This window comes from Triturus cristatus, chromosome 10 (assembly GCF_964204655.1).
Source record: "Triturus cristatus chromosome 10, aTriCri1.1, whole genome shotgun sequence".
In the NCBI taxonomy this organism is placed as follows: Eukaryota; Metazoa; Chordata; class Amphibia; order Caudata; family Salamandridae; genus Triturus; species Triturus cristatus.
The window spans coordinates 1,044,583,018-1,044,601,966 of NC_140593.1; the positions used below are offsets into that span (position 1 = coordinate 1,044,583,018).

General features: G+C 49.4%; 1 protein-coding gene across 2 annotated transcripts in view; it reads left to right on the plus strand.

Moving 5' to 3' along the window:
- Nucleotides 1-18,949, plus strand: part of RNF216 (ring finger protein 216) — an 883,004-nt gene that overhangs the window by 349,330 nt on the left and 514,725 nt on the right. For both annotated transcript variants that reach the window (XM_085629139.1, XM_085629141.1), the window contains one exon: nt 9,591-9,730. In XM_085629139.1, the coding sequence (XP_085485265.1) occupies nt 9,591-9,730 (140 nt within the window). The remainder of the gene's footprint in view (nt 1-9,590; nt 9,731-18,949) is intronic.

The following is an 18,949-nucleotide window of genomic DNA, read 5'->3' on the forward strand; positions in this document are numbered from 1 at the left end:
CCCGGTCTGCGCCTTGATTAACTTGTGCATGTCACCCAGGGCCCATTTCGTGGAGATTCTGTTTGGTTTTGTGTGGTGGGTCAGTGGGGCATGCATCTCGCCCAGGGCCTATTTTGTTGGGATTGTATTGAGATTTGTGGCGGATGGGATGGCGGCAGCGCTGGGTCGGTGGGCGCACCACCCTCGACACTCCCAGGGTGACAGATTCCTCAGAGAGGTCCAACAATCACAGACACCATGGGCCACTTTTTAGATTTTCGCGGTGGTGAGCTGGAGGCGCTTTGAAGTCTGGGGAAACTGCTTCAACCCCAGGACTGATTATTGGACGCGCGCTAGCAGTTCAAGGTGCGCATATTTTGATGGGGGAGTTGATTTGCATGTCGGCGTGGTTTCTGCAGGGCGCTAGCAGTTCAGGGTGCACAGCTTTTGATGGGGGGGGGTTGGTCTGCATGACCACATTGTGTTACTACAATTGATACTGGGGGATGCCCACCTCCTTGGTGCTCCGTTGTTGGTGTACAGTTCATTGTGTGCAGCTTGCATTAATGGCGCACAGTCTCTGAAGGTATTGTATGGAACTTGATTCGGCCCTGTCGCCCGCTGCCGAGAGCTGTGCCGGGCATTGAAGGCCTGGGACCCGAGTTTGCTTTCTGACTGGAACGTTTATGCAGCTGACTTGGGAAGAGTGGACTTCTGCGCTGTGGTTTGTCACTGTTTGGGTCGGACTACACTCCATTGCCTTTGGAATCGGGCGTGTTAAACTACTGCAGTATTCTGCGTGCTCGCCAGGCAGCTGCTGTTTATTTTTGCATCGCGCTTTCACTTTAAAGTGAAAGCGAGATGCAAAAATTAACAAGCGGCGGAGCTTGTCTTTATGGGGCCATGTGTTTGAAACACATGGCCCCATAAAGATAAGAAAACGTTTGCGGCGGGAGGAAAGCAGGCGAGCCCGTCCAAGTGGGCCGTCTGAAAAAGCCAAAGAGAGGCAACATGGAAAGCTCTTTTCCAATGGCTGGCCACCGTTTAGCATAAACGGTAATGCCAGCCAATGGAAAAGAGGGGCGGGGCTTAAAGCCCTTTACTGAAACTCCTCAAAAACATTAAATCTCACCGAGCGAGCTGCGCATGTGCGCAGCCACGCTAGCCGAGACCTAAAAAGGGGGTGCCATGTGAGCCTCTCGGGTAGTCCGGTCCCCATCTAGCTTATTGAAGTATAGATATGAAGCACTGTGTAGTGTGAATGTTTAACCACATCACCATCTTTTAAAGAAACATTTAGCCAGTATGCTCAATTACAATATTCCCCCTCCCGTTACCAGTGCCCTGAATGTCTCAGATAATGCCATCTGCTTTTCTCTGCGTGACTCTGGGCAGCTCTAGCCTTGAGATCTCTGGTGCATTAGACTCCGGATCAGAGTCTGAGTCTGGGTCGGGGGGGGGGGGGGGGGCACCGGGTGAGGGTCTCCTGGCTGTCTTGTTTTCCACTAAGTTGGGCCACCACCTCCATCACTTGGCGTCGGCCCAGCTGCGCCTCAGCCTGCGAGGGTGCAGCTAGGCTCTGCCGCGGGCGCTTATGCCTGGAGCTCCACCGCTGATGCCATCCTTCATCGCCTGCGTCTGCCTTTGGCCCATTTTAGTTCCCCAGCCAGTCCCACACTTCCTGTGGCGAGTGGAAGAACTTCGGCTCCCTCGAGGTAACTACTATCCATTTTGCTGTGAACAGAATGGCATACTTGAGGTTCAGTTGTAGTAGCTTCTTTATGGCCTCCTGATAAGACGGTTGCTGTCTCTGGACTTCCCAGGGAGAAGTCAGTGAAAATGCGCACTGTAGCATTAGCTACTTGGAGCAGCTCTTTCTTTTGCGCCTGCGCCAATATACAATCTCGATATTTGTATCTGAAAGAGACACGTTGGTGATAGATTCCTTACCTTAGAATATCCCCAGGCGTCAGACTGGATCCAGAAAGTTTCCGTCAGCAGAACCCCTGCGCATCGGTAGGCGTCGTTGTACGGCTCCGCGTAAGTCGCTGGCGTCGTAGCCGCCGAGATGAGGTCATCAGAGCTACTTAGATGCGCCCACGTGCGCTGACGTCAGTTCTTTCTTTTTCCGCGCAGATCCGAGAGAGAGCGCTACCCCTAGTTAAAAGTTTTAACTTGGATTCTGACAACTTCTTTTGTCGTGTACTTGACTCTTGGTGCAATAGAGATGCCCAGGTTTAAGTCCTGTAGGGCATGCCGTCTAAACATGTCGGTATCGGACCCTCACGACGTGTGTCTCTTTATTCTTGGGGCACGCCCATGACCCCGAGGCGAGCCACGATTGACGGGCCATGGCGCCGAAAGCTTTGCGGGAGCGTTCCCGAAAGTTGTTGGAGGTCTGGCAATTGGTTCTGCACCGATCAAGGTCCCGATCCCGTGTGAGGTCAAGGGACCGGTTACAGAGCCATCCCCATCGCTCTTCGGAATCGAGGACAGGTAAGTCTCGGCGCCATAAAAAGTCGAAGAAGCGCTGTCGCTCTTCTACCCCTCACCGGTCGCGGGACGCAGTGGAGGGGGCGGGCATTAACTCCCCACTGGCTCCGTTGGAGCCCCTGTCGTTGTCTGTGGCCTACCCTCCCTTTCTGGGGCCGCACGCGACTTCGGACGAAGTGCAGGCCTTTGGCGGCCTTGCGCCATTTGTTTGCCCCGCCGGATCCCTCCGGAGCGCCTTCAGGCCCCTCGGATCCGTCGGAAGGGTTTGCCCCCGTGCCGCCGCGTCTGGCCTCGGCTACGCTGGCACCATACCCTGCGGTGGCGCTGGTCCTGACACCGGATGGCGCCGACCCGGGAATGGTATCTTACCCTCCCATTCCTTTTCTTGGAGGGGAGTTTATCCCGTTTCCCAGTGCACCTCGTCCATACCGGCCCCTTCAGCAACCGGCGGACGAAGGGGAATACTGGGAGGGGTCTGAGGACCTTCTTGCAGCTCAATGCGAGGATGAGCCTGAGTGAAAAGGCGATGTGGAGGGTCCAGGGGATCTGGATTTCTCTCCACACCCTGGCACTCTGTCCCCTTCTTCCGTGGCCATGGAGGAGGTTGGGACTTTTTTTGTGGTTTTACGTCGGGCAGCTGAGGCTCTTAACCTCGAGCTCCCTTCTGTACCTATCAGGACCAATCTCCTGACTGAGGTCCTGCAGCCGGAGTCCTCCTATGCGGAGCCGTTACTGCCCTTTTATGAAGCGCTTACTGATAGCCTGTTGGGCACCTGGATTAAACCTAACACAGGAGTCCCTGTAGACAAGGGTGTGGCGGGCCGCCATCGCCCAGTGCCGGGCGACTCCAGCTTTCTCACACAACACCCAACGCCTGAGGGTCTGGTTGTCCAGTCTTCTGCCTCGCCAAGTGCGTTCCCTTCTGCTCCTCCGGACAGGGAATCTAGGAAACTGGAGCAATTTGCGAAAAAAGTTTTCACATCTGCCAGCTCTGGGTTGCGGGCGGTGAATACTGCGTTCCTGCTAGGCCGCTATTCCCATTCTGTGTGGGACACTGGCACAGGTGCTGCCTCAGTGCCCTGTGGAAGCACGGGCTGTTCTCTCCCAAGCCATTACCAAAGGGAGAGATGCTGCGAAATGTACTATTCGTTGTGGGCTTCACACAGCCGATTCTCTCGGTAGGGCACTTTCCACAACTGTGGCGCTCCGTCGTTATGCTTGGCTACGCACTACTGGCTTCTCTGGGGATGTTCAGCACACCCTGTTGGACATGACCTTTGACGGTACACGCCTCTTTGGTGATAAGGCGGATAGCACCCTGGAACGCTTTAAGGACTCTCGGGCTACAGCCCAGTCTTTGGGTCTCGCCACCACGCGTACTCCCTCAGGGTCCGCTTTTCGGTCCTTTTCGAGGTAAAGGCCGGGGCTCCCAGGCGCGTTCTTTTCAGACCCGCAAGTCTGCGCAGCCACAGTCCCAGCGCGGACGTGGGACCTGCCGTGGTGGATCACGGAGACAGCGGACAGGTCAGTCCACCTCCTCCCCTGCTGCCGCTGCCTCTAAACCTTCCTAGTCTGGGGTTTCAGGCCCACCTGACACCAGTGGGTGGCAGGATTCGCCATCACCTTCCCCACTGGCGCTCCATAACCTCGGACAGGTGGGTTCTGCAAATAGTCCGCAGGGGCTACTCCCTCCCCTTCAAATCTATCCCTCCAGCCATGCCATCTCAGTACCACCGCTTGTCGGGGGAACACTTGGCACTTCTCCAGCAGGAAGTTACAGCCCTCTTGGCCAGGAGGGCCATCGAGCACGTTCCGACGCCAGAAGTAGGTTGTGGTTGTTACTCCCACTACTTCTTGGTTCCGAAGAAGGAGAAAGGTCTGCGCCCTATCTTAGCCTTCCGGAACATCCGTCGCTTCCCCCGGAAGGAGAAGTTCAAAATGCTCACGCTAGCTCAGGTCTTGTCTGCTTTAGACCCGCAAGACTGGCTGGTAGCGTTGGACTTGCAGGATGCTTATTTTCATATTCCCATCCTGCCAGCCCATCGGCGTTACCTATGGGTCACGGTGGGCCACGATCACTTTAGTTCACCGTGCTCCCTTTCGGCCTTACCAGCGCCCCTCGGGTGTTCACGAAAGTGATGGAGGTGGTCGCAGCTCATCTGCGCAGATCAGGGGTTTCAGTCTTCCCCCTATCTCGACAACTGGCTGTTGAAAGCGGGCTCGCCCCAGGCAGTTGTCTCCTACCTCCAGACTATGGCCGACCTCCTGCATTTGCTGGGGTTTTCCATCAACGTGCCGAAGTCGCACCCGATTCCCTCTCGGAAGCTCCTCTTCATCGGAGCAGTTCTGGATACGGCGATGTTTCGGGTTTATCCTCCCGAACAGCGAGTCTGGGACATTCGGGCTATGAATCCGATCTTTCAGCCCTGGTCCTGGGTTTCGGTCAGGAAGTCACTGAGGATGCTGGGCCTCATGGCCTCCTGCATCCTGCTGATCGATCATGGCGTATGTGGGCTCTGCAGTGGGACCTGAAGTTCCAGTGGACGCAGCGTCAGGGGAACCTGTCCGACTACGTCCAGATCCCAGAGGGCACTGCACAGGACTCGCAGTGGTGGCTCATGGACCAGCGTTGGGTCAGTGGCAGATCCCTCTCCTTTCCCCAACTGGAGCACACAGTGGTGACGGACGCGTCCCTCCTGGGATGGGGCGGCCGCATGGGAGAGGCGGAGACCAGAGGCTTCTGGTCTCCGGCGGAGTCCAAGCTCCATATCAACCTTTTGGAGCTCAAGGCATTACTCACCTTTTCCCTCCTGTTCCTTTTGTGATGCCTCAATGGGACTTGAACCTGGTTCTCACATATCTGATGTGCGCTCCATTTGAGCCTCTTCATAACTGTCCTTTGCGGTTATTGACTTTGACAACTGTCTTCCTGGTGGCCATTACCTCCGTGCGGCAGGTGAGTGAGCTCCTGGCTCTTTCCTGCAAACCTCCTTTCCTGGCGATTCATCCGGACAAGGTTGTGCTTCGACCGCGTCCCTCCTTTCTACCTAAAGTAGTCTCTGCCTTTCTTCTCGGGCAAACTGTAACTCTGCCCACTTTCTTTCCGCCTCTGCACCCTTCAAGAGAAGAGAATAGGAGAGGCTCCACTGTCTGGACACAAAACGTGCGCTCTCGTTCTATCTCAACCGCACACAACAGTTTCGGGTGGATGACCAGCTCTTTGTTGGCTACGTGGACGCCAAGAAAGGCTGGGCTATACACAAGAGGACTATCTCCCGATGGGTTGTCTTGTGCATTAAAGCCTGTTACTCTCTGGCCAAAAAGGAACCTCCGGTTGGGCTGCGCGCCCATTCTACCAGGGCGACAGCAGCTACTACAGCATTGGGATGCGGTGTCCCCCTGCAAGACATCTGTCAGGCGGCCACTTGGGCCTCGTTGCATACTTACACTAAGCACGATTGCCTTGATAGTCCGGTCCAGAGAGACTGCTTCTTTGGCCGTTCAGTTCTCCGTGACTTTCTGGTGTAATATCACTTCGCAGACCCACCTCCGGGGTTGGTATTGCTTGGGTGTGTATTACAAGGTAAGGAATCTATCACTAAAGTGTCTCTTTCAGATGCACAAGTTACTTACTTGTGTAACGATATATCTGCAAGAGACATTAGTTAGTGATTCCCTACCGCCCGCCCATCCTCCCCTTCTGCGAACTGTTCTCTAGGGTTCAGGTCATCCCTTTCAGGGCCCTAGTTCTATTGCGCCAGTTATCGGTCTCTGTCATGGCTCTGCGCTTCTGGCACGGATAAGATGTGTACAGAACTGACATCAGCGTGCGTGGGCTCGTCCAAGTAGCTCTGATGACGTCATCTCTGCGGCTACGACGCCAGCGACGTACGCGGAGCCATACGACGACGCCTACCGACGCGCAGGGGTACTGCTGACGAAAACCTTCCAGATCCAGTCTGACGCCTGGGGATATTCTAAGGTAAAGAATTTATCACTAACTAATGTCTCTTACAGATATATCGTTGCACAAGTAAGTAACTTGTGCAATAAAGCAATCTCGCCACCATTGGTTTTGGAGGGGCTCCATTATGTGGCGATCTTGCCGGTACTCTGTGCCCTCTTTCTAGGGCAAAGAATCCAAAGCGCGTCAGGCCAGTCAGGCCAGCGCTCCTCTCAGTCAGCGTCTTTCTCAGGTCAGGCGCCAGGATCCAGACCCGTGTCACTGTTTCTCGGGTCCCAGTGATGCCGCTATCGCACCTGTCGCAGCTATCCGGATTGGCCAGCAATCCTCTTGCTGGCCGTCAGAAACCACCGCTGGTCGCAAGTCCTGAGACGGGCCAGGTCAGGTTGGCCTCCCTCCTCCAAGTCCTGACCCTGCTATCTTCTCTGTCTCTACTCGGAGCTGAGTCCGCTCTGATCCGGCGCCTCCATTTTGATGTTCAGTGAGCTTAGTCAATTCAGTTTTTGTCCGAGTTCAAGGCAGTTCAGTTATCGGGCGGTGCGCTGCCCGTCAAGGATCTCAGCGGTGCTCCCCCAAATTTCAGGCCCTTAGACTACTGCCCAGTGGTCAGGATGGTGCCAGATTGCGCCTGGCAAAGAGGAGCTCAGAGCAGCGCTGCTCACTCCATCGGCATTAGGCCACGCCCCCTGATTCCGTTGAATTTCTTGCATACCACATACACACTGCTGAAGCTTTGAAGGGCGGGCCAGCGCCAATCGGCCACATGTTACTGGTGTAATGCGGAGGCGGGCGACTGGGCCTGCCCGGCGTTCAGGAGATACTGGACTGCCATTTTTCAAGCATTGGTCCGAGTGCTGAGGTGCCCTACTAACTTATCTCCCCTCATTACTTTCCATGGCTTGGGGGAAGATCTGGGGGGGGCAGCAGGAGTGACCGAATGCATGTGTGTCTGGGGACACTGGTCGCCAAGAAGGACATAGCCCGACTGTGGAACTCAGCAACACCACTATTGGTGGCGGTGTGGCACACAGCTATGGACTGGTGCGCAAAACTGAACAAACCAGCCTATGCTGCACGACTGTGACCGCCAAAACACAACAAGCATTTGCAATGCATTAGGTCTCGCATTTACGCGAGTTTGAGCTATTGACATTGCAAATAACAATGCCCCCCTATAGGGGGGGGGCGTCATAATTGGTCAAATGTAGCACTTCGTCTTATGCAGCATTAAATGTGCCCACGTGGAAAGTGCTTTAGGAATCCGCCCTCTTTGTAAGTATCAATAAAGTGTGTTGAGTTTCAGGAGTGGTGAGTTTCGAAAGTGAGGCAGTGTCCTTTGGGAAACATTCCTCTTCCGGTGCCGGCGGTTACTAAAGGCCCTGCTGGTTCCTGCCTTCGGCGCGCCTTGGCCTCCAGGGCTGTCCCTCAGCACATTTCTCAGTAAGTGCCGCAGGCCGTGGGTCACAAACTGTGTAATTGGTGTATTGGCAACAAGATAACCTCTCCTAACTTAATAACATCTCCTAAAATAACGATAATACCTCTGAGGAATGAACAAATGAATCGGGCCTGGAATGGGGGCCAAGAGTCAATGACTACGTCACCAAGTGTGAACTGTTTGTGAGACTGGGACCAGCAGAAGTCCGCTAGAAGCTTGACTGCTCGGGTTCCACGTGAATTTCTGGAATTATTACACAGGCGCACGAGAAGAGTGTAACATAACATATACACTCCAGGGATTGTTCATGGGGAAAGCGGGCGGAGGCTGTAAAAATCCCGGCAGGAGAGGAACAAGGTCTAAGAGGTTGCATTTAGGATTTTAGTTTCTATGTTCTTTTATGGGGTAAACAGTTCGATGAGAAAGGAGCCGAGTAGCGTTGCCACGATATTGTGTACTACATGAGCCTCGTCGCCACCTCACTGATGCCGTTTGAATGTGGTGTGCATGAATAATATTTAATATGGCACATTTGTAAACACTGATGGACCCTGCGGCATTCTAAAGCTGCACGGGCACATTTTACTTGTGCAGCTTTAAATAGCGCAAACTTGGTCCAACACATTACAGCTCTTTACAGGTGAAAGAGATAAACGCAAGACAGAATAGAGCCAGTCTCAGGGACAAAAATCAAACTGAAAAAGGAAACATTACAAACAAAGGGAAACAGGGTGGGGAGCATGAATAATAACACGAACGAAAAACATGACGTCAATCAAATACTGATCAGCAGTGAATCAATGTTGGTGAATATACGAATGAGTGAACATCTAAAATCCAGAAGTTAGAAGATCATAACCAACATCAGCCAAGTAATTATCGATCAATCGATAGTGGAGTATATGCAATAGAGTAAACCAAGAAAACGGAACAAATGAGAAAAAGATCCAAGCCACGGAAGTTGAACTTTCAAAGGAAACATCAAGACAAAACAAGCCCGGCGGAGCTTGGCGGGGGAGCGGACCCTTTGAAGTGCGATGCCAAACGGATTGCATGGCGGCACGATGCGCGTGATTGTGCGCGTGCTCGCCATGCAATCCGCTTTTCGGAGCACTTTTAAATGCCCCTTACTATAGTCTCGCCTTGCGATCGCTTACGCAATAGCAAGGCGAGACCTAAAAAGGTCTGGCGGAAATGGTGGAAATACTATGGGTTACAAAGTACTGTATGTTAACTACGTATGAGATTGTCAGCCTACACTTGTCACAGCTTATTTACACTGTATGGTTTTTGATTTGTCTTGCTATCTTCATAAAATAAATAAAAACTGGTTTATTAAAAAAATTAAAAAGTTCCTGCGCAGAAATGGGTAAATTCCCTGGCAGTGAAAGTGTTAACACTAAAGTACCTGGTATTTAGTTGATGGAGTTTCCATTTTCCTTAGCTCTCTGATTTTTAAAGGCAGATATTTGATTGAAGTGTTTCTAGAGACACTTTCCAGGTCAAGCCTCCCGTTGCTGTCTTCAACATTGAAAAATGATCATTGAATTTTGTTAATTTGGTTGGTTTAGGATTTCCAAGTCAGATTGCAATATATTGTATCAAATTTACTCAGAAAAGCCAAAATACTGTTGTTAAATTCCCCAAATGTACTTACTAGGTTGCAGGCAGATTACAAGTTTTAGATATCTCATTACAAACTATTTTCTCCTATAGGGCAGGTGAAAATTGAGAAGCGAATGTTCTTTTTGGAGAACAAAAGGCGTCACTGGAGAAGCTATGATCCAGATAAACTTTTCTCTTCTGTAAAGGAGGAACTGAACTTCTATGAACAGAAAATGAAGGAGATAGCAGAAGTAAGTAAATGTTTATCAGTGACCCATTTGAATTTGGAAGCTGTGTGAAGTCGTGTTTAGAGTCCAGTTTTAATTTTGCATTGTGAAGCTGACATTTTAGGCACCATGAACACATTTTATTGAGCTGTGCATTTTGGTGCCTGTCAATATTTGGCCATGAATCTTTTTTATAGTTAAGTATGAGGACAACGAGTGGCATAATTGTAGCGAGCTAGATTATCTCTGAAATACCACAAATTACAGTCCAGTCCTTTGAATGTATTCCACAACATAACTGAATCAAGGCCAAAGCAAACTGCCCCCTTTATTTTATTATGGAACTTGTTGATATCTGCTTCCATCACCCTTTGCTTATACCCAGTAAGCAGTTAATTGTGAACGTATTAGCCATGTTTTTGGGGGGCAGAATTAAACATTGAGTTTTTGCAACATACACCTGCATTTGCCAGTATTTCATTAAAAAAAAAGTGTGAAATTGTGTGTTTGAGGCATGTGTGTCTGTAGATACACATGCTTTGCATAAGCCTGCCTTCCAGTGTTGGGTCCGGATATGTGCAAGTTGCTTTTCTTCAATGAAGTCTTGCGAGTCACGAGGGAGAGAGACTCCTCTTCTTAGTGATAATGCAGAGGAGCATCAACTCCATTGTTAGATTATTTTCTTTTGGCTCTCAGGTTCGACACAGTCACTGTGCTCTTTTCTGCTCGCTCACTACATTACCCTTCATCGGTATTGTTTTTGATCGTGTCTTCAATGCTTGTGTTTTGGGGTATACATCTTTCATTGATTTGCTTCCACCACGGCCCCCACAGGGCCTTGCCCTTTGAGACCTTCAGTCTCCATCGCTTTTCCAAGAATTCTTTGCTGGTGATGGAACCAATGCCTTTCCGTTATTGTCTCGCTGCCACACAAAGAACCCGCTGACCAACTTACACCAGATCTGTAATCTTTGCCTCTTGCCGGAATAAAGAGAAGCTGATTGCGACACCTGCCACTCCAAAAAAAAAAAAATCCTTCAAGACCGTTGCGCATGTCTGTTCGAGATGTCTGGGAGGAGCACAGAGGACACTCATGACCTTTTTGGTCATGACGACGTTGAGGAGGAAGAACACCACCCTCGGCTGTTGTTTGAGGAGGAAGAGGCGTTCTCGATTGAGAGCGGTTCTTGATCAGATCTTGAGGTCGACTTGGAGATGGAGGACATAATGCCTTCTTAGGAGTCTGTGAGTATGGTACCCCCTGCCCCTCAACACAGTTTTGATAAGCCCAAAAGACATCTGACTCTTCTGGAACATTATAGAGAGGCCCTGCCATCTGACCATGGTCAGCACCAAGCACCTGTTTCAAACGTTCCGCCTTCCAGTTCGGTGTCGAAAAAACAACCAAAGCTGAAACAATTTGTTTCGACCACTTTGATCTCTGAATGCCAGCTGGTGCCTACTCAATCCCTCGGTGCTGAGTCGAATTCTACTGTCGAAGTCCACAGATTCGATGTCGAGCAGAGCTTTGGTGCAGAAACCTTTGTTGGACCCGAAATTTGTAAGCCTTCTTCCGGTAGACCTGTGGAGCCAATCCTCCACTGACTCCAAGAGCTGCTGGATGCTAGGCAAAAGCAGACTGTTATCCAACCTCATACGGGCCGAATCCTTGCCTGCTCTTCAGCACTGATTCCTCCACCGCCACCGCCCCCTCCCCCCATAAGACAATTGTCTTACCAGGTGGTTCTGGACATACCAGTTCCTACAAAACACCACAAGAAGGCAGTCATGGCCACCAGTCCATTACCTCTTGCATCACCCTCACCACCACCAGCTTCACCTTCTCCACCACATTCTACAGGAAAACCACTGGATATTTCATCTTTGGGGGGGGGGGGTCTCCACATTCTGATACAGCTGGGCATGGTGGGAGACAGGACACTGTTGGTACTCCACCACATAGCGACCCCTGGGATACCGGTGATATAGACCCACCAGGGAATACAGCCCCGAATCTGTATCCCACCCGACCTGCCCCTCCTGATGACTCCACATCATATCAGGAGCTTACAGGGAGAGCTGCCTCTTTCCTTCAAGTGAAACTCCATAAAAAGCCCTTAGAAGAAGATTTCCTCTTCGAAACACTACTTTCCACTCAGAGAGCCACACAATGCCTCCCAATGTTGAAGGACATGCTTAGGCATCAAAACATTTTTAAAGATCCTATTAGAGCCAGGGTTATAGCACCCAAAATGGATAAAAAGTATAAGACATCACCTACTGGCCCCATGTACATCCGGGGCCAACTTCCACCAGACTCGCTGAGCAAGCAAACTCACAAGTCAGTGGCGAAGCCCCACCACCCGATAAAGAAATGTAATATATAGGTATGGTGGGAAAAAGAGTTGCAGCACAATCAGCCAACCATTGGCATATGGCCAACTCTATGGGCCTTCTTGCAAAGTATGATCATGCTCACTGGGACGAGATGGAGGACCTTCTCCAGTACCTCCCAGATGAGCACCAGAAGGCAAGCTTATATCAGACACCTCCATCTGCTCTGCCTTAGACTCAGTTGACACTGCAGCCAGGGGAATAAATACTAGTATCCTGTTGCGAAGGCATGCTTGGCTCTGTATTTCTTTTTTCAACCCAGAGATTCCGTAAAATGTACTGAACATGCCATTCAGTAAATAACATCTATTTGAGCCTCAGGTGGACCAAACATTAGAGAAAATCAAAAAATACACAGAGGTGGCAAAAGCAGCGGGGCCTTCCAAACACCTGCTCCCCCTGGCTCCTTTCGCTGCCCCAACTACTGTAGAGGTTCCAAAGCAACTTCTTCTTGAGACACCGCCACCTCGTACCAATGCAATGAGGGTCAACATACCCCCCCCCTGGGTTATTTCAGAGAGTCCTATAGAGGTAACAATTCGAGAGGTAGGGGAAAGAGTGCTTCCCCCTAGGAGCTACACCCACCCACCAGCAAACAACGAGTTCCCACTGTTACCTCCCGACCACATAACACCAGTCGGAGGTCGCTTACACCATTTCCTACCCCCATGGCAACGATTATATCAGACCAGTGGGTGTTGGACATTATCCAACATGGCTATTGTCTGGCAGAAGGGGGATGGGAGCACACTGCTTTACCTCCCAGCCCAGTTCACCCTTTAGCATTATGGTAAATGCATTTCACTTTAAACGCTTACTTGAGTTTTTCCTGAAGTCTTTCACCGAAGTTGGTGCAGGTTAGGCTATTGTCTGGAGCTCATTACCACACCTCCCAACATTCCACTTCTCAAACACAGGCTATCATTGGAATATCAAATACTATTCAAACAGGAAGTCAAAGCTCTTCTCTGCAAAGGAGCTGTAGAGTTGTCCCTGTTAATCACCAGGGTACAGGAATGTGCTCACTATATTTCCTAATACTAGGGTGACCAGGCATCCTGGATTTGCCTGGACCGTCCAGGGTTTTCAACAGTTGTCCCGGCGGATTTCGGTAAAAGTGGCTTATGTCCTGGATTTTCAGGAGGGTGAACTGAAAACAGTGAGTCACTTTTTTTAGGTATTCCAAACTAGGGCTAGTAAGCAGCTGTTATGAGTAAGCAATTTAATTGACAGGTATGATGCTGGTTTTAATAATAACATTTTCTTTTTTTCTTTCTGCCAGTTCTGTGTTTCTATGGGGATAAGGACTGTCATTCTTTGCAACTTTATTGATGTAAATTTGTAGTCCTTACTCTATTTTTGCAAACTGTCCTGTTTTTTTGGTCGCACGATCTGGTCACTCTACCTAATACCCAAAAAAACGGCTACCTACATTCCCATATTCGATACTTCAGGCCCTTAAACTAATGCACCCTGTCAGAGCACTTCCACATGGTAATCCTACAAGATGTGATTTGGCTTCTCCAACAGGGAGACTTTACAGCTACACTAGACCTAAAGGATGCCTGTTTTCACATACCAATATACCCCGCACATTGCCGATATCTCAGGTTTGTGTTGGGCGGCGACCTTATTAATTCAAGGCCCTCTCTTCCTCTGTAATTACTGCACCTCGAGTATTAAGTGCTGTGCAGTGGTAACCGCACACCTATGCATGCAAAAAGTCCCCATATTTCAATATCTGGACGATTGACTTATCAAAGCGAACACTCACCAACAGTGTCAACACCACACTCTGGTAAAAATAGATCTTTTCTAGTGCGTAGGGTTCACCATTTATTCCACCAAGTCCCACCTTCAACCTTATCTAGGGGCTATTCTAAACACACAAATAGGCCCAGCCTATTCCAAAACTGTAAGAATCCGGTCTCTATGGGCGTTAATACCCCTGTTTCAACCAAATCACCAACTTATTGTCAAAACAGTCATGTGTCTATTAGGCATGAATGCCTACTGCATTGCCATTCATTTACAGCTTTCTGGCTTAGCAGTCACCCCCATAAGGCTACATCTAGCTGCAGTAGCTACCTATCTTTAAAATAGACAACACATTTCTTTATCCAAAATGCCAGTAATTGATGCTTTTCATGGAAGGTTTTAAGAGTAATTCCATCACAGGTTTCACCTGCACCCTTATTGAATCTTAACATTGTTCGTACACCACTTATGGGCCCTCCATTTGAGCCCCTTCATATCTAGTCCCTTCAATTTCTATCTTGTAAGGTGGCATTTTTGATTGCTATTACCTCACTTAGCGGTGTTAGTGAGCTCCAGGAATTAACCTTGGAAGAACCCTTCTTCCAGCTCCACAGACAGGGTTGTCCTCCGCACCAACCCCAAATTACTCCCAAAGGTAGTCACTCATTTCCACCTCAAGCTATCAATTTAGTTACTATTTTATTCCCTCAACTAGACTCGTTGCAGAGATACCTCTTCATACATTGGATTTCAAACCAGCTCTCATGTACTACATTGGTAAGATTAAAACTTTTAGAAATACTAAACAACTGTCTGTTGCTTTCTCACCACCTCATAAAGGAAAGCCTATACCCAAATCAGGCATTGCCAGAAGGATAGTTAAGTGCATTCGAGCATATTACGCTAAAGCCAAAATAACTCTACTTACTCCTCCTAGAGCACACACTACTTGAAAGAAGGAAGCACTTATGGCTTTCCTAGCAAACCTTCTAATAGCTGACATGCATAGCAGCTACATGGTCTACACCGTGCACTTTCACAAAGCATTATTGCGTGGGAGTTCTAGCACACCAACAAGGTAATGTGGGTCAGGAAGTCTTATACACTTTTCCAAACAACTGCAACAGCCACAGGTTACCCACTTCACCCTTCCCTGATCGGCCTCAGCTGAAACATCTGCAGTGACGTCCCTCCCTCCGAATAATCTAAGATGGTGCCCGGGGAGCTGTAAACAAGCGCCTGGGGCTGAATGAAGCGCACCGTAATGCCATCGACCACGGCCCCAACCAGAAGTCTACCCCCCCCCGACCCTCACCTCAAAGTGCCTTCTGCCCCCCACGGGGGTGAATCTGCCGCTTTTGACCCATCTTGCATACCAGCTCTGCTAACATGGCACGGTCACTGCTGTAGTGGGAGGGGCACTCTAGCACGATCGGCAGTGTCCTACGATATACACAATGGATGCCCTCTTGAGACGGTGAGTGGGTGAATGAAAAAATCAGCCATATACGATCCCAATGTGGGCTTTGAGAACCTGATGGCGCCTAATTCTACCATCTATAAAATTCGACGACTAATTTCTAACCTGAACTTACGGAGCCTGAGCCTAAAATGGCACCCAACAAGGTATTTCCGCCAGTGAGGGACGATGTCCCATTAGACAATGGCGGTCCCGATGTTCTACTAGGATAATTGACATAATTGAGTAAACAACCAAAATACCCAGAGACAATCCCAGCTTCAGAATCCTGGAAATCAACTGACCCGTCTTGCCTGACTGCAAGATGGCAGCCAAGCTACACACCCTTTCCTATCCTGCCACCCTTGCCATCTCCACTCACCCGTCTCTGAACTCAAGACTTTCGGTCTCTTCCTGATCCTCACTCTTATCCGGCGGAGTCCGAACCGCATGATCGATTCCCGGTGGAGCTGCTCCGCCAGCTATAGGGGAAGACTGGCTCTGGAACACTGCTATGGCCATCACGTACCCAGCCGGACTTGGGACATATGTCTCGTCTCTTTCTCCGCTGTGGTCTCCTTCATGTGGACTCCCTGCCCTCCTTCATGTGGACTCCCTGCTCTCCCTGGCCTTTTTGGATCTTGATTTTTGTGTTTGCTAATAACTCCTGTATTGAATATGTAATCATTCTGTAATTAATTGGGAATATTTTTGTAACTTGTCACACGCTGTTTCCTTATGTAAAGCGCTCTGACACCTTCGGGTCTAGCCAGCGCTATATAAAACTCAAATAAATAAAAAATAAAAAAACTGCTTCTGAGGACTGATTTGCAGTCTGTGCAAAGCATATGTATCTACAGCCTCGCATGCCCTGAACGAAATATCTTACTTACCATGTAAGCATCTGTTTGTGGCATGTAGTGCTGTAGATTCACATTCGCCCACCCTCCTCCGTGGACACCTGTGATCGTAGTTTCTTTTCTTTATTTATATGCATGGTAATCCCTTTACTTACCACTTTCACAGTCCATACTCACCCGCCTGCGGGAAAACAATCTATAGATTTGATGCCCATGCGCATTATCACTAAGAGGAGGAGTCTCTCTCCCTCGTGGCTCTTCAAAGAAAAACAACTTGCACACATCCGGACTCCGCTCTAGATGGCAGGAGTATACAAAGCATGTGAATCTACAGGACTACATGCCACAAATTGATGCTTAAAGGGTAAGTAACATATTACTTTTTTTGCTATTCATGTTTCTCATTCTATTCAAATTTGTTAATAAAAGTATAATGAGTGGATCAGGCCAAATGAAAATCCAGACATTGGAATTAGCATCCACTGAGGCGTTAAAGTGCCTAAGGTAGATTATCGGTTGCCTTTTGTTGCACGTTCTTCAATTTTACGGGACTGTAGCTTATTTAAGAATCTATCTGTGCCTTTGGTGATAATTTAATGTTTTTCTCGTCATATAGCACTATGAGCTTCTTCAGGGCAATGAATAGTTATTTGAGGGCTCTAAAAGCCATTATGTAATAAACATAGCAAGTTGCAGTTTATATAGTATCGGTATCCTTCTTTCAGTCTGTTCTTTAAGCAGTCTTATCGGGTGACGACCACGCAGTAGATGAGCGAGGGGCACTGATTGGAGGGGACTTGAACCTGGTCCTGGCTGACGTGGACAGATCAGCGCAAGGACACGATCAAACCAGTGCGTTGTCTGGGGGTGGGATAGAATGGATGAGTGACTTGGGGTGCATGACTTGTGGAGAAAGTCCCATCCGAACACATGCGACTACACTTTCTGCTCGCACACACACAAGATGTACGCCAGACTGTACTACTTCCTAGGCACGAGAGACATTCAGCACCTTCTTTTTGAATCTGAGATCCTCCCAATGTCGCTCTCGGACCATTCAGCTGTCACTCTCGACCCTGGTAGAGGCACAGTCAAGTCGACACTGGAGACTATGTGACACAATTTTACACCACCCTACAGTAATTTTCCAAATCCAAAATGCTAGCACTACCTATCTCGCTCTGAACAATACACATGAGGTTACTATCGCAACACTTTGGGAAGCTCTTAAAGCGGTTATCAGAGGGGAGTTAATAGCTATATCATCTGCTGACAAGCTGCGAAAACAAATAAGGTGACCCCTCAACACAGATTGGAGAGCTGGAGCGCGTCCACCAATGAACCGGCGCACCAATGATTTGGCGCCAATTGACAGCACTTTGCTCACAACTCACCAGTCTAGATTTAGATCGGGCCGAATATGCGGTGCTCCATCTCCGCCACTCCTACTATGTGGGAGGTGACAAATGCAGACATCTCCTTGTCAACAAACTCTGCGCACGAAGGCAAATGTCTGGGGTTCAGTTATTACACACCCATGACAAAGGGCCCATCAATAAAGACTCGGACATAGCTGATGCTTTTAGGGGTTTTTACGAGCACCTATACAAGGACCAACCTCTCGACCCAGTAGCCAGTGATACCTACCTCCGGTCAGCACACACATCACGACTCACACCCGATCAAACAGAGGCCTTAGACGAAGATATACGACCGGAAAAGGTAATCTCTGCCATCTCCCAACTTAAGAAGGCAAAAGCGCCGGGGCCAGATGGATTCTCTTTAATTTTCTACAAAACATTTTGTCCCGCTCTTGCCCCCCCCATCCTTGCTAGACTATTCAACTTCTTTGCTACACCCGGTGGGATACCTTCCACTATGCTCATGGCATCTATGATTGTAGTACCCAAACCCGGCAAAGACAAACAGTATGGATCACCAGCTGATCACTGCTAAACGTGGACCTTAAATTGTACACAAACATACTAGCGAATCGACTAAATGCCCACAAGCCCTTGTTCCTTGACCCTAAACAGGCTGGATTCATCCCCCAGAGGCAGGCTAGTGACAACACCAAGCCCATTCTAAACATCATAAAGAAAGCTTCCTGAGCTCAAAGCGAGCTCATGCGGTTAACAATGGACGCAGAAAAGGCCTTTGATAGAGTGCACTGGTCATTCCTAGAACGGGTCCTCATCCACTTCGGCCTAGGTGAGAAGTTTAGAACGTGTATCCTAAACTGTTACTGCTCAGCCACGGCGACCGAGTCAGCAGGCACACCTCTGCCCCCTTTCCAATCAATAGAGGTACACGCCAGGGGTGCCCCCTATCGCCCTTGTTGTTTGTTCTATACATGGAGCCATTGGCCCAGAAGATCCGGGATAACCTCCAGATCATAGGGGCATTATTTAGGGGTGAACAACACACCATCAGCTTCTTCGCAGACGATGTGCTCATGCCACTAGACCACCCAACCAGCACCCTACCGGCATTCATGAACGAAATACATGACTTCGGTCAGGCCTCGGGAATTCAGGTCAATGTCGAAAAGTCGCAGGCCCTAAACCTTTCCCTACCGTCAGAGCTGGAGGGAATCCTCAAAACACAATACCCCCTCCAGGGGTCGGACACTTCCCTCCCATACCTGGGGATTAAGCTAGCGCCCACGCTCCTACAGACTTCCTCAATAAACCATCAATCCCTACTCCGCCAAGATAGGAATAACCTGAGCCGTTGGAGATGTCTGCAAATATCTGAAAGAGACACGTTAGT